The following is a 16,102-nucleotide window of genomic DNA, read 5'->3' as shown; positions in this document are numbered from 1 at the left end:
GTCGACGTCGACGAGGGCCAGCGCGCTGGTCCCCGCGAGGACAAACTGAAATCTGATTGGTAAAGAAACAGTCTCATTATTAATACAGTTCACGTTACATCGGCCAGCACGACTGATTCGGAAGGCCCTGGGCAGATTAGATTCCCATGGCAACACATAGAGGCTGCAATCTGATTGGACAAAAAAATAATAATAATCAATCTAACAACCACATACGTACACGTAACTGGAAGCAGCCCAGAGAAACGCTATCGATAGGCTGTTGCGAACAAATTCAAATGATCTCTTCGAACAAATATTCAAATTTAGGTTGTAAATGTAGGTCATTGCAGAGAAGGCCTCGCTGGCCCCGATCTGTCATCACTGTGTTGCCCCGCTGTAGCGAAAGTAGCCTCTGGTAAACAAGGGGGCGCTTTACCAGAACGGGTCCACTGTTAGCCAAAACACAAAGTACGTGTCTGAAATGCGAGCTGTTGTCCACGCCGCCAAAACATGTTTTTCACTGAGTTGGGGGGGGGGGACATCAGCTTGTGAATGAAGTTTAAAATAGCGCCGTATGTCGGCTGTTGCGTAAGCGCAGCGCGGGGAGGGCACGAGCGGCACAGCGCAGACGGCGCGCTCGATACGACCATCCCACCGCAGAGAGATGGGCACAGCGTGTTCCAGATACTCGCAAGTGAATCAGCTCGGCAAAATTGTTGCTGAGCAAGAAAACAAGACGATGTGAATAGAACTCGCCGGGTGAGTTTCTCCTCCGAGAACACTTACCCAGATATCTATTCTTAGCATTTCTCGCTTACCTGGAGTACAATCAAATGACGTATTTGTTGGGGGGGGGGGGGTCACAGAGGTCGCGATAACAATCCGAGCACGATTTTGGCTGATATTCTTTTTGTTATCACTCACGGCATTTTAGCTGGAATGAATTTCAACTATACTCGCTAGTAAGCTAGTCAACAATGAGAAGTACAAGTCAAGCGCACCAGGACACGTTGAGGCGAATCGTTTGGACAAAGAACCAAAAATGGTTTCGAGGACTCCATTCAAGTCCAATTTGTTGAGGTACTGCTTGTGTACGTTTCTGCCAGTAGCATGTGCTTATGAATCTCTTCCTCTCACACACACACACACACACACACACACACACGGCTTTTGGACAAGATGTGACCTTGTGGAGCTGATTTATGGCGAGTTCAACGGCAAGTCATCAAACCTTGCTGCCATTCGCTGCCCACACGCAGCGATAGCGCCGTTTACACGTGGTTCAAATATGATAGCGATCGGACAAAATGTCCGGGACGAGTTCATTTTTCAAGGCCCACTGAAAAATGGCCAGAATGACTCCGTAATGTGGGCTTCAAACCAAAATGGCAGGCAGGCTTGTGTCTGTCTTTTTCAGCCACGTCTTCTTGAGTGTTTTTGTGGATCTATACTCCTTATTGACACGCTTACCAAATTTCATGTTGCTAAGGAAACTGGCTTTGGGGTCTGAGTTTTCAAAGATTTCTGGGGAACAATTGTGAGGGGGGTGCGGCCTCCAATCGATGCTTTAGAATTCTGTGGATTGTGAAGGATTGTAAAAAGGGGGGGGAAGGGAGTGCACTACTGGGCTGCGACCAGCAGAGGCGCTGTCGATTCCCTCTCAACGAGAACAACTTGATTGTCGGCTATTATTCTGCTTCAGTACAACAAGTGACATTGAAAGAGCAATTCAGGACCTCCCCAGAGAATCTTCTCATTCGAACAACACAATTGACCTTTCATTTTCGTCATTGTTGATGACGGAAATTTTGCCAGATGACCCCCCCGAATGCAGAAGTCCCGCTGCAAGAGTTGTCCTTTTGTGTTGTAATTTCTTGCAAGAAAGAGAAGAAATTGCATAGAGGCAAGCCCGGAACGCGGCGTACAAGGTCTTCCAATTAGCAGCTGCTGCAAACTTAAACTAAAACACAATTATCGGCAGCTACTGGGAACAAGGCGTTCCGCGCAGAACCTCGGCTAATGAGCCACATGCTGCTTCATCATTGTCAGATCACACGTAGCGAGCTGCCCGCCGTGTAAAATTCCCACCACGGCCGGGAAACGTCGTCGGCGCCCCTCGCATTCGGTCTCGTGGTCTCGAACCGCACCTGAGCCGAGATCCCATCAACACGCGCGCCGTGGTCTCCTGTCAACACGGCTGTCAATCAAAGCCCACCTCGCTGACATCCACCCCCTCGGGCCTTTGCACTTGTCACGGGGGGGATGCGCGGCGGCGGGGAAGGCAGCCGTGAAAGCCGCCACGTGGGTTCCGAAGGCTTTGTCAATAGCGCGTCGTGCCGCGATTACGCCGGGTGTCATCATCATCATTCCGCAGGCTTCAAAGAGGCGGGCGGGCGGGCGGGCGGGCGGGCGGGAGGAAGCGGCAGACGAGGAGCCGCGTTCGCCGAAAAGTGTTTCGCGGAAGGGGGGAGGCCAGGGGCGGGAGCGTCAATTAGAGGCAACGGCGACAAAAAGAACACAGAGACGCCGCCGCTACATCACTTTGGACGCCGCTAAACGACGTCTAATAATAAAGACGTCGTCTGCACGACGACAGCAGCTCAAAGCCAGCGCGCGCTGAAGACGAGCAGAAAGCGATCTTCCTGCCAGGCTTTTTGGACACCATTTTTGCATGAAGGGGCAAGTTGAGCAGCGCCCCGTCAAATTCAGCAGGTGGCGCTGTGGTGCAAAAACAGCAGCTTCCCAACCACGCTGTGAGAGATCAACCGGTGTGCCACGCTAAACAATCCAAATTCACTTCAGTGGTCCAAAAAAAAAAAAAAAAAGATTTATTATTATTATTTTTATTTTTTTTGCAGTTTGGCATTCACATATTCGCTGATTTTTTTTTTGCGGGAACCTCTTTACTGCAAAATTTAGCCATTAGCTGTTTTTGTGCTCAGTATTGCTTTGGCGCCATCTTGATGTGAAGAAAGTATGTTGAAGTGACTTTAGGAGTTTCATTTCCACAAAAGGAGTGCTTTGCCGCCATCCTGTAGCATCGTAAGGCAATTTCTACTATATTAATTTCTAGGAGCAGTCAATTAGAGCTAGACCACTATGTTTTTTTTCAGCGCTAATAGCGATTATTAGGAGGCCGATAACCGATATTTGGAGCCGATATTCACTTGCAGTAAAAGTAAAATACTGGGATTCAAATTTGGAATAATACAAACTTGCAACCCTTCATTTAAATGCGTTGAAGCAAATGTTTATTCAACAGCTTTACAGATTTGCAACATTAAATGTTTTTAAACTGAGGTTCCACCGTAGTGCCTTGGCACCAACATGCCACAAGGGGGCGCCGAAGCATTTACATTTGATGTGAGACAACACTTTAGACTTGAGAACTAAATCAGCGAATAGGTGACTTTTTCAGCAGAGAACAGGGTAGGTCGAAAACACCCCAAACCGATTTGTGAGTAGGTGAATTATGCAGAGGGAACACTGCTGTCGTGGTTATTTCGCGATTCTTGCACTTATCATATAAGCGCACCGCCGCGCATATTGAAATGAAACGTCCATTTGTTTCATTGCAATGACGCGGGCCCGCGTGCACAAGGGGCGTTAAAAGACGGACTAATAGCGCTTCCCCGGCGGATGTCTCCCTGTGGCCTCGATCGGGGGGGGGGGGGGGGGGGGGAGGGAGAGAAGGGGAGGGGAGGGCGGGGGCGGCGGAAGCCGGCGGCACTCACGCTCCATTAGCGGACCCACTGCCGCGCCGCTCCGCCGGTAATTTGTGTAACGAGGTTGCAGCGAACCCGAGCAGGCCGGGCCTTGCCGAGTAATAGCCTCTCCTTGCTTCCCGTCATCCCGACCTCATTACGGATGCGGCGGTGCTCTCGCACTCGGACGTTACGCTTTTCCCTGAAGCCGCAGCGCCTCCAAGCGCACGGAATCGGTACTACACGCCGACCGCTTTGACTCCCAAGGACTCGTGGGTGTCCAACTTAAGGCCTGGGAGCCTACATCCGGCCCGCCAAATTCGCGGTTTTTCTTGTTTTTGTGGTTCACTCGATATTACAAGACCACCACCCCCCCCCCCCCCCCCCCCGCCCACCAAATCCCTATTTAACAATTTGAACCTATAGTTCTATCCTTAAATATTTGAATATCACCATTTTAATTATGACTTTATATTCAATTTGTTGTTAAAAAGATACAGCTCTGGGGGGGGGGTCACGGTGCCTTGAGATACGAGTTTAATTTAAATCATAACAAATACTTGAATGTGTATTAATCACACCTATATATGAATCTTTTCAAATGAAATCGAACTTTAATCCTGGGAAATAAATGACATTATTCCAGCAATGACCAAACTTGAACAAAGAAATATTTCATTTTGTCAATTTATTGATAATATTAAGACCACAGACGGTGACGTTCTCAATATTAGACAGTATGGTGTTTTTGAGCGTGTCCATGTGTGCAAGATGGATGGCATTACAGTTTTAGGATTAGTATTTTTTTTTTTTTTTTTTTAGTACATATGCAAGATAAAACAACATACATGTACTCAAAGCAGCGTACAACAGCAACTAGTTAAAAAAAAAATCCACTGTTAAATACTGAAGAACTCAAGAGCCACTAAATAACAGAAGGAAAATAGTTCGGGAGAAGTTAAAAAAATAAAAATAAAATGAAGGCCAAAGGAGAAAAATCACTTGTTGAAGCTGTAATGCCAAACCCTACTAGAAGTCTACATCACAACAGCAGCCACTACTAGTTACCAGTCAGTGCAAACAAATACGACTAAACAGTAGCTTAAACGCAGCCAATTATCATATTACAATGAAACATTACATCATCGTTAGTATTATAAATTACATTTACAGTACATATCTACAGATATGATGAGGATGATGATGATGATGATGGAAACGGCGGCGTTTTGATGCACAACACACACAACAACACAGTGTCGCTCGGGGAGCATTAAAAGATCTTTTCAAATGTTTTCTGCTTTCAGTGTAATATTACAACCGAAATTGGCCGTAATAAAGTCGCAAGGGTGCAAAGAAATTGGGCAACTTAGGAGAAAAACGTTTAGAAAGGGAAAAAAGTTGCAATGTTGGGATAAAATAGTCCATTTCACACAACACACATTTTTATTTTATGGGAATAAAGTCAATTTTTGTGACCTGAGATTTTTATTTTATTTTTTTAAAAAGACTATAGATGTAGTACGAGAAAAAACAAATGTTGGGCGATTAAAATTGACAAGTATAAAGTCGCAAAAGTCCCCCAAAAAAGGTCATTTATGAGACAAGTGATTATTTAAAAGATTTGTTTTAAATTAACAAACATTTTACAAGAATCAAGTATATTATTACAAAAAGGTTGGGATATGAGGACAATGTTTTTACTTTAAAAAAAATCAATTATTAAAATAAAATTAAGATAATAAAGTCGAGGGGAAAGTTGTAATTGGAGAAAAATGTAACATTTCAAGAAGTCATTTTTCCATATTCTCATAATACAATTTCTAACATGAGAAAAGTAGTCATTTTACAAAATATAATCATAAGATTTTTTTATTTTAGACCAATAAAGTTGTAACATGAGAAAGAAAATTATTATTAATTATTATGAGAAAGTCCTGATATTTATTTATAATTTGCAAGAGCAAAGTCTTAAAAGTAGGAGAAAAGTCCCAATGCAAGAAAAGGTTTATTTAAGTGTAAAGTCGTAATATTACAAAACTAAAACAGACTACAGCTGCGAGTGTTGTCTTTAATCCATAACGTTACCATTTTGATTCTTGGAAGAATTTATTCTAAGTAACTTAATACGTATTTTCTTCCTTCACAATTGTATTATTTTCTTCTCGGTGTTCTCCTAGTACTCGCACAGTTCCTGCAAATCTTCCTTTGTATGCCATTTTCAGAAATAAACTGGGAAGAAAAAAAAAAACAAAAAAAAAAAAACGAGAACTGGAGCGCAACAGCTCCCCCTACTGTCGGGTAGCGGATTTAATAAGCGTGGAATTGTGTCTCCTTCAGAATCTAAAGACAGGAGCCGTTTTTCAATGATGGCGTCGGTCTACCGCGAATGAAAAGCATCAAGCCAAGTGTGAAATGTGCGCAAAGGCGACGTGTCGGGTGGCACGCACAGCGGCGGGTCGCTCGCACTTGATGCGCGCGCGTTGCAGGCGGAAATGAGATGTTTTGAGATCATTCAAGGAAACAAAAGTACTCTCGTCTGTCTTTTTTTTTTTTTTTTTTTTCATCTTCTCTTCACCTCACTGAAAAGACAAGACAATTATCCATCGAGCCGTAATGAGAAACTAATCATGTTGTCTTTTCTTTTCTTTCTTTTTTTTTTTTAAATAAACACACACACACACACACACACACACACAAACAAACAAACACACACCTGCCACGTGACGTCAGCTAGACCATCTCGTACTGGTTGGCTGTGATGATCCTGGACAGACAGCAGGCCAGCAACATGCCGATCAGCTGAAAGACAAATTCCCACAAGTCAGTCAAAACCCACGTAGAAATGAGCTCAAAGATTAATCTTCAGAAATGGTTCATATGTGCATAGATCACGCTTTTGCTGGAAGTAATAAAGTAGCTGATGACACACAAAAAAAAAAAAAAAAAAAAAAAAATCACATAAAATTTTTCTGAACAGATGGGAAAAAAAAAACATGGAAACTTATAGAATAAAGTTAGCAAAATATTAGTCATGGAAGTAAATACTGCATTAAGGTATTAAAAGTATCGCCACTTTCCGAATGTCTCGGCGTTTTGTTTTACCTGCGAGAAGGCGATGCCAAACGTGACACCCGCGATGATGGCCATGTTGGTCTCCATGAATGAAGTGACCAGCTCGTAGCAGCCCTGCACACACACACACACACACACACACACACACAGGTAAAGAGCCTATACGAGCGGCGCGCGGGTTGCACACGGCGCTGACCTGGTGATAAACTTTGCCGGGGGCCACGGTCGCGTTGCGGAGGTCGTCCGGGTTGCAGTCCATCGCGTTGACGCAGCAGCTGGCGGGAACGCCGTTGGACGGATAATACACGCTGCCGAACCAGCTGGTGTAGTTGCGCACGCCGCAGCAGCGCAGCTACAAACGCACGCGCACACCGGGGGAATACATTCAAAGTACAAACGTGTGTGTATTGAGGTCATATTAGTCAAATTAGTCAAATTCTTAAACAAAACTGTAACGTCGATGTCTTCAGTAACTGTCGTACAAGAAGGAAAAAAAAAAAAAAAAAAGTACTTCTGTGTCAGTGATCGTCGAAGTGTGGTCGGCGTACCCCGACTTGTACGTTGCCTCCCTCTAGTGGTACGTGATAGAATCACTGTTCACAAGTTGGTTACTTTGAATCTTGAATCAATTTTGTGTGCAACACATTTGAATTCAATAATTTAGGTGCAGTTTTGTTCCGTTTTCGTATATTTTAGCAGTGTTAACGTTCAGACTGTGCATAATGCTTTAATTGAAAAGTGCTGCTCTTGCATGCACATTAGCATTTGCACAAAAAAAAAAAAAAAAAAAAAAAAATCGATTTGTGGGAAATTGTAAACAAACGCTGCGCTGAGCTTGAAACTAAAATACAGTAAGAGTGCTCACCCTTTTCGAAAACACCTGACGGATATAAACTTTTCTTTTTGGCATTTCCATGCAAGTCATTAGCCGTGAAGTTCCCAGCCACGTGCTACGGTGAAGTCCGCACATCGTCTGTGCGCAATTATAACGGGCGGCAAGCATTTGCGGATTTGCGCTATTCGCTCTCCGGCCCGGTCCCCGTCCGCCGCCAATAACGGGGGTCCAACGTATTTGCTTTGGTGCCAAAGAAACTATTTGAAGTGAGTTGAGGAGCTTCATTTAGACAAACGTAGTCCTTTGCCACCATCTTGTGGCATCCGTATGCAAATGAACCTTTTAGGTGTGTCAATCAAAAGGGATTACCGTACGTTAAGACTGACAGTGTCCTTTGTGTGTGTGTGTGTGTGTGTGTGTGTGTGCGCGCGCACGCGGCTTACTCTGCGCTGCAGGCTGTCAACGGCGCGGCTCGCCTCGTCGTCAGCGTTGTAGTTGAGGACGGCGTCGGTGTACGTCCTGTGGAAGGTTCCCTTTATCTGCGGCGCATGCAGAAAGCGACGACATCATCACGACACCGGCGGCTTTATTTAGATTGACGCTTTGGGGTTTTAGCGCCGAAATGAAATGCGCGCTGACCTCGTGGCGAAAGACAAATCCGCTAATCCCGGCCACCAACTCGGCGAGGAAGACCAGCGACAGAAACATGGCGTACTGCGGAGAGGGGGAGAGACAACGCGCTTGATGTGCGCTTGTTGGGACACAAAGATAACAAAGCGCAGTCTTCTGCGGTTCCTGACATTTCGGTTAGCAGGTTTAGTCCCATCAAAATATTAGAAACTGCTCTCAGGATGATGCGGCGCGTTTCGACACCGACGGAAAACTAGAAATTCTGATTCTGTGAAATGCTGGTACAGAGTTGGATACAAATTGAAATCAATGGATATTTCTTTTCACTTCAAGTGTTACTATCCATTTGCATCGGGGCCACGTGCAGGCAATGCCCCACAATACCCGCAACGACGGGAGGATTTAAATAAAAAAAAAAAAAAAGCTTGCTGTGTGCGGCCTAATGTGCATGACTGCCACCTACAGGATTGGAGTGGACACACCCACACAACTTCTACATATGAGGGTCGCGCATGTGCCCGACTTTAATCCCATCTGACTTTGGGCGAGTGGCCGGGTACACCCTAGGTCAAAGGGCACAAGACAAACAACCAACCCCGAGAACGTTCATTGGCAGTTTATTCCTGCTTATTCGAGAATGATTGGGGTTTATTTTCTGAAGGGAAGGGAGTGACTCCAGACACTCCTTCTTACCAGCTTCAACATCCACGGGCTTCCTCTGCACGTGGCGAAACATCCGAACAGGCCGAAAACCACGATGACGGTCCCGGTGCCGATGAGCACGTAGGGGGCGTTGGTGGAGTTGTCGGCGATGAGCGAGATGTACGGGCCCAGCATCAACTTGCCCCAGACGCCCACCGCCAGCAGGATGGCGCCGGTGATCTGCGGGGTGCGGAAGGAAGCGGCAGTGGAGCAAGCAATGTTTCCCAACCTTTATTGACCATTTTTTGTCTGTACCATTTTACATTAAAAACAACAAAAGAAATAAAAAACAACTCACAGCACATCACCAAAGAAATATGTAACAAAAAGTAAGAATACTGAAATGACGATCTTGTCGATTTGCTCTTTTTGTGCTCAGGCCAAAGCAATGAAAGCAAAATTGTTTTTGCACTATCTTCTTGTCGTTGTTCGTTGTTTCCCCCCCTGCTAGCTGCATTAAGGTATTCAAAGTATCGCCACTTTCCGAATGGCTAGCATGTTAGCTAATACTATCGATAAGCCTGAAATAAAGGTGAATAATTGAACAACTGAATACAGTCACTTATGTCAAAACGGGTTCACGATTGCGTACATGCATCAGGATGTCGTTGATGCTTTATGATCCTGCCTGTTCTAAGTGCTTTGTCGCCATCTGGTGGCATTGATAGGCAATTACAAATAGTTTTTGTGGGTGGCGTGGGGGTGGCGTCAGTTATTTGCGAGTCTAAGAACATTTGTTTTGTCTGCCACTTTTTGTTACAAACCTGGTGATGTATCACTGTGCAAAAAAAGATGGCGTGAGCAGGAAAAGGAAGCGGCTTTTTATCCCAACTCCCTCTAGACGGCGGATCAAGGTGGAACAAGAAAGGGCGCCAATTAGAGACGGGGGCTGCGTTTATGCCGCGCGCAGGATAGCGATCACCTGCCTGGTGAATAACGGTGAAAGAATGGCGGCGCATCAAAGGCGTCGCTTTGATCCGCCGCGAGGCGCTTCCTCCTGTTGCGGCGCTCTTAGCATTTCAAATGAAGGCAGCGGATAAAAGAACGGCGTTGTGCGAGGCGGCCGCATGAAGCGGTGGCGTGCGCGTCTCGGCTGGGAACGCGGGGGGGGGGGGGGGGGGGGCGAGGGGGGGGCGCCCGCCGCAGACGACGACGATCCGCCCCCGAGCGACGGCGGGCCGTCATCCTAAACCTTCCGAGAGGCGGCAGCTTGCCTTCCCGCTGTCAAGTCGCGTTGACAGCGAGACGTCTGTACAAAATGTCTCCTTTAAACCTCGGCGAGAGGGAGGGGGGGGGCAGAACAATAAGCTCGACTCTGGCGGGGAACGAGTCGACGAGGCAGGAAAGCGTTTCCTGGGAATGAGACCCTCTTGGCCGGAGGTCAAGAGGGCCACAAACACGGACGGACCGACAAAAAAAAAAAAAAAAAAAAAAAATAAAAAAAAATGGAACTGCTTGACTTCAGAAGTGGTTCTAATTGAGAATCCTTTTCTCGTAAGAAATAGTAAGTAGGAACACTTTCACATTCTTAACCGTTGTAAAGCATAACGGGTCATTTTCATATTACAAAAACCTCATTAGGATCTTCAGAACAAATGTTGCAAATCATGAAATGTCATTACGGCGGAGACATTTTGGCATTCCAAGTGTGAAAAAAATAGTTTCTTTTCTGCCTTAGAAACAATTATTACCTTTTGAATGATAACAACCGGCAAAATTGATTCTCAATATTAAATTCAGTGGAGTATGTCTTGAGTGTTATTGCTCAAATGAAATGAAAATGACCCATAAAAAAACATTAGCCACTGTAAAATCAACCTCGATGAAAGTGAACCTTGCTGTAACTCGGTTTATTATTCTCACTCCGCTTTATCGCAGATTTTTAAGCAATTTTTTTATTTTTTTTTTAATGAAACAATTACATATTACAGTGAGACAGACAAATATACGCATGAACATCCACTTCCGCCCTGTTGGCAGAGCGCGAACACAGCCGAGGTTTGTCTCGAGCGCCAGCCTTCCTTTGCATGCCGGCAATCTGGCCGAACTATCGGCCCCTCGAGGAAGAAAAAAAAAAAAAAAAAAAAAAAGGATCATTGCACTCCAAGCGCAGGGGGGTCGGGGGTGAAAAAAAACAAGCGTTTGTGCAGCTGTTAAACAACCACGCAGGCGTGTTTTCTTATCAACAACGCACGAGCGCAGAGGAGGACGAGTGTCGACGTGACACGACGAAGCAAAGTGCAACTTTGCTGTTGCGATACAGCAAAAAAAAAAAAAACTCGCAATGCTCGCCACGCTGCAGATGATTTCTGCACAGAAGCCCCCGCCCCTCAAAAAAAGAAAATAATAATAATAATAATGTAAAAGTCTACCCGCCCGGCTCATTGGTGCACGACGTCTATTTAAGCAAACCCTATTCGAACGGACCCGTCACAGTGCCATTAAAGGCCTTCTTGTTCTTTTTATGCCTTTTTTTTCCCTCTCCCAGTAAAAAATGAATGAAAACAACAATCCTACTTTGTTGAAAGTATCGCTGGCACACGCACGTGAATCTTCAGCGTGAACCAATCACATTCAAACGCATGTTAAATGGGAGTGAGCGCACACCTGCCACCGATTAAAGTGCCTCCGATTGACCCCAAATCAACTTCAGCTGTTCCCGATATTCTTGTAGTCGCGTCTTACAGCGTGAGCCACGGTCCGCCGACGGCTTCCGCATCAGAGGGATTTCATTGTTCAAAAGTTATCAGTCAGGAGAAGAGGACAAAAGGATTTCCAAGGCACCAAATATCCAAAAACCTGCATCACGCTTTTGCGGCAGGTTTTGGTTTTGGTTTTTTTCCCCCCTTCTTCTTCATATGGAACTAGTGCCTGAAGTCAACGTGGAGGGAATTATGAACAGTTCCACAGAACAATTTGGGGGTGATCCGAAGAGTGCTATGCACAAGAGATGCTCTCCTAATCTGACACATTTGCTAGCAAAGAAGCGTGGGCAAACATTGCAAAGATGCGCCACACAACGCAAAAAAGTCTTAGTTTGAGGGTGTGCATATTTATGCAGCTAGGTAACTGTAAATCTCCCTCCCCCCCCCCTGCTTTTAATAAAAGGACAGTTTGTTTTTGAGTTTCAGTTTTGAAATGATTTATATTCGTTTTATTTTTGTACATCCCAAAAATCGGACATTTGGTGAGCGCTATGTCGACTTCTGCTGCGATGACATCAGCACGCCTCATACTTCTGTAATCATACACGCGTCATAGCTGCAGCTATAATCGCGTTTTCTACACGATCTGATCATATGCTGCCTACACGCATCAAGTCACAGATGCTTCATACGTGCATCCTGCGCCAATCTCGTCTTGCGTTCACGTTTCATCCACTTTCGAGATAGGCACGTAGTCGTGCGTCGGGCGACGTGTGTCTGGGCTCCCATTGACGTATCCATGGCAACACGCGTTTGACAGCGGCATACTATGCGCGTCCGTATCGCATCACGCACGCGCGCGCGCGCGCGGCCGAGGCTTCTCGCGGCAGGCCCGGCCCGGTGCGGCCCGTGATGAACGACTTGAACGCTCCCGGTGATGACGTTCGCCCCGCTCGACGGCCGAGACGCGGCGAGTCGAATCCTTTTAGTCGAGCTTCAAGCGAACGAGCGCGGATCTTTTGGACATCCGAACCATCGGTGACGCCGCAGCTATTAGCCGCCCCTTCCTCACCTCCCTTCACCGTCCTCATCCTCGCGCACAGCTCAATTGCAACAACCCGCACACGTCGAGAGGGGCGACTTACCCAAAAGACGAAGGAATAGACGATGAGGAGGGTCTTGAGGCAGGTGATAACCGGTTTGGTCTCCATGATGTCGCCGCTGACGAACCAACTGCTGCAGCACCCACGTCGTCACTGGCGCGCTTCGTCGCGGCGGCCGCCAGGGGGAGCTCGCGGCCGCGCCACCATTCACCCGGGAGGAGGAACACCCAAAAAACAAGTCGGAGCTGTGCAAAGGCAAATTTCAAGGGGAACGAGCAGTATTTCGTTCAACAGTTACATCCAATTTCACCGTTTGGCTGAACGTACACTTTTTATTTTGACTTACTGAATCATACAACTTCGGAAAATGGGCTTCATTCTAGACTCAAAACATTTTTGGGCGAGGACGCAATTTCACGTCATGTTCGTAGCAAATGAAAGACAATTTGGAGCATGTGGAGCATGTGGCCAAAATTGGCTGTGTTCTGAGGGTTAAATGTGCACATTGTTAGCAGAGACTGGCAAAAATACAAATGTACAAAAATATGAAATGCAGTGCAAATGTACAGTACACATTTTGTGTCAGTCAGGATGTTAATATCAATATCATCATTGTCCAAATGTTGATTGATGTCCTCACTTAAATGTGTCATCTTTGGCTTTGGGGTACGGCAATTAACATTTTGGTACCGACTAATGAGGACAATTATTATTCCCGCCTCGATTTATATCGTCGGGGCGCCCAAGCCGCTCAATTGTTTTTGAATTATCACGTGATTCATGAGAGTCTTCGACGGCTTCGACGCTTGGGACCCGCGCGCATGTTGACCGAGCGCCAGCGACAAACTTCATTACTCGATTCGGTCGCATTCGAGTCCGCAGAAGGTCGATTTTCACGATTCTTGCAGTGTGAAATAAGCCACAAAAAAAAAGGCAAATAAGAATGAAGTTGCTTTATTTTCTGGGGGGGGGGGGGGGGTACACATTAGAATACATTAGAAATGGAATACAAATGTCCGGCAGCTTGTCCCTCGCCGCCCCGATGAAGACGTGCGTTTACGGCGCTCGTGTGGGAGCTCTTCTCGACATCAATGGATCGGCCAGCTTTTGGGGGGCTTTCCTTCACTTGGAAGGAGATTTCCCTTTCACATGGAGATCAAAAATGCTTCAAACAGATCAAGTCGTTCCCGACGTTCGCATCAAAGCTGAAGCCGACCCCAAGCGACCGAAATAATCACGAGAAAACTTGGAATGAATCTATAACGAGAATAAAATGCTTCATGTTACATGAGTGAATTTGCATTTCTTCAAGAGTACGTCGTAACCGTGAGAATAAAGTCGGGGGGCTCCTCGGTTTACGACGGTACCCATATGGAACTAGTTTGCGGAGCGGCGTGACATTCAGTTGTCACGCTGCACAAGAAGGCATGCGCTCACTTGCCGCCTCACTTCCTGTTTTTATTTGATCGTCTTACATACAAATATTTATCCTAATCGTGACTTTAAGGACGTGTAGGTTCGTCATTGCTGAGCAGTTTCCCCGGCAACGAGACCGACTCCGACAATGACGAAAGGGAACCCGGCGTGTTTGATGGAGAACTTGTCCTGCTGTTCATTTCGGATACAGAAGATGAGGCCTTTGATGGATTTGTGGATGAGGATTGATCCAAAAATAACGTGAGTACATTGTTAAATACTTCAATAAAGTACAACCGAACTCAGTTTTGCTCCCGCTGCTTTTTTAAAAACATACGCGAGCATGCATGTTTTAAGATAGCGCATGTTTTACCGTGCCTGCGCCCTATAGTACGGTGCGCCTTATGTGTGTGTTAAAATACATATACAGACCCTGTAACTGAGACCACGCGTTTACGGTCGTGGAAATACGGTACACGAAAATAAACATGTTACATGAATAACATGATTTTACGAAAATGAGAAAAGTGTTACTATAATAAAAACGTGTTTCTATGACAAAAAAGGCGTAGCCCATTGCAGAGGTAAGTAGTAGAAAGTACAGATAACATTTTTCAAATGTAGTGATTAAAACTAATATCTAGAAAAAATAAAAATACTTAGGTAAAAATACAAACACACACAGAGAAAAATGTACTTCACTACAGCAAAAAAAGTATTGTAGTTTGTTTATTCCCACCACTGAATGTCATAAATAACATAAATAGTATTTGTGGTGCTCTTTGCAGTGGCTAGTCGACAAGCGGCAAGTTAAGAGGTTTTACCAGCTCGACAGGGATACTTCCGGTGTACACAATAAAAGCACATCCTGTCGTCAATATTTGCGGAAAAACGCAATTAACAGCAAAATAAATGTATCGTACGTTTTTTTGTTTTTTTTTGGTAAATGTTGCATTTAGCATGCGAAAGGCGTGTGTGGAACTAATGGCGTCACCACGTACACACCTGATTCGAGTCAGCTCATTATGTTCGCCATTTCCACAACCCCAAAATTCGACTACATAATCTCATTGAATGTGGCGACGCTGCTACAAATGACACCCCGAGGCACGTTTTGTCTCACGAGCAAAGTTAAGCGATCGACCAGTGTACAAATATTATTTCACCACTAAATCGTGTTGCAGCTAATGTACACGTTTTGAGCAAGGTGACGGAAAACAGAGGGTCGTTTAAATCTTGTAGTAGAACAAAAAATGGCAAGAAAGTCACGTACCGTTTGGACGTTGATACTTTGTGTACGGTCGCCATTTTCACGAAAGGACGTTCAAAGCCTTTTCAACTGTACTGAGCATGCGCAGTGCCAACACGATCGAAATGACGATTAGTAAAGTTTATAACTCAACTCAACTAAGGCGAGGCTACTTTACAAAGCATGAAAGGCAAGAATACTATTTGTGACCTCACACAAAACATTCTCTTTAAAAACTCGACGCGACACTATCGAGGGTACAAAGAGGAAAGCGTGACGTTAGTTAACTAGCCGCATTAGCAAGCTTGCTAGTTGAGACCAAACTTTTTACCACCTCCAAAGATACTTTGCTCTCCAAACATCACCATTCAAAAACGAGGTTTTATTCCGAAAAAGTATATCGTTGCAAGCCACTTGAATGATTTGGTTTTCAATTAAAAACATATTGCATATAAAAGTATCCATTAAAAAAAAAAAAAGTTCAATAAATGCGAATGTATTGTTCTTGAAAGTTATATACTACTAACATGTACTTAATAATGTACTGTACTCGAAAAGTACGTACTGTACTGTTTTAAAAACAAAACAAAAACGGGTTGTGTGGCATAGAATGACGCTCCATTCTAAAATGTTTGATTGTATATCATGTTTTACATGTAAATGTTATTTGTATTTAATTCGGTGATTCCTTTGCGTACAACTCGTGGTACTTGTAGCACACTTTGAAAGTCACCGCATCGAACTCAAAGGCCGGAATGTTC

General features: G+C 45.1%; 1 protein-coding gene and 1 long non-coding RNA gene across 3 annotated transcripts; one reads left to right on the top strand and one right to left on the bottom strand.

The window, feature by feature from the left end:
* The first annotated feature begins 476 nt into the window (after window positions 1-476).
* Window positions 477-9,342, top strand: LOC133486405 (uncharacterized). 2 transcript variants are annotated; one of them, XR_009791018.1, is made up of 3 exons: window positions 477-741; window positions 917-1,062; window positions 8,888-9,342. It is a non-coding gene; the product is annotated as an uncharacterized LOC133486405 (long non-coding RNA). The 2 variants fall into 2 exon arrangements; XR_009791019.1 differs by lacking the exon at window positions 477-741 and having other exon boundaries at window positions 842-1,062.
* Window positions 4,358-16,016, bottom strand: tspan7b (tetraspanin 7b). Its single transcript, XM_061791474.1, has 8 exons — window positions 15,366-16,016; window positions 12,719-12,921; window positions 8,920-9,108; window positions 8,236-8,310; window positions 8,040-8,135; window positions 6,958-7,113; window positions 6,792-6,875; window positions 4,358-6,488 (listed from the first exon to the last, which is right to left on the bottom strand). Exons 2-8 carry the CDS (start codon window positions 12,782-12,784, stop codon window positions 6,420-6,422), a joined length of 735 nt encoding a protein of 244 aa, XP_061647458.1. The 5' UTR covers window positions 12,785-12,921; window positions 15,366-16,016; the 3' UTR covers window positions 4,358-6,419.
* Between the last annotated feature and the right edge of the window lie 86 nt (window positions 16,017-16,102).

The sequence above is a fragment of the Phyllopteryx taeniolatus genome, chromosome 12 (assembly GCF_024500385.1).
Source record: "Phyllopteryx taeniolatus isolate TA_2022b chromosome 12, UOR_Ptae_1.2, whole genome shotgun sequence".
In the NCBI taxonomy this organism is placed as follows: Eukaryota; Metazoa; Chordata; class Actinopteri; order Syngnathiformes; family Syngnathidae; genus Phyllopteryx; species Phyllopteryx taeniolatus.
Note: the sequence above shows the minus strand (reverse complement) of the source record. Positions and strands in the feature narration are given on the sequence as shown.

Coding starts and splice junctions, on each gene's coding strand:
- tspan7b (XM_061791474.1), bottom strand. CDS start 12,784: ATGGAGACCAAACCGGTTATCACCTGCCTCAAGACCCTCCTCATCGTC. Junction 8,136..8,235: donor GATTTGTCTTTCGCCACGAG/GTCAGCGCGCAT, acceptor CATGCGCCGCAG/ATAAAGGGAACCTTCCACAG. Junction 6,489..6,791: donor TTGGCATCGCCTTCTCGCAG/GTAAAACAAAAC, acceptor TTTGTCTTTCAG/CTGATCGGCATGTTGCTGGC.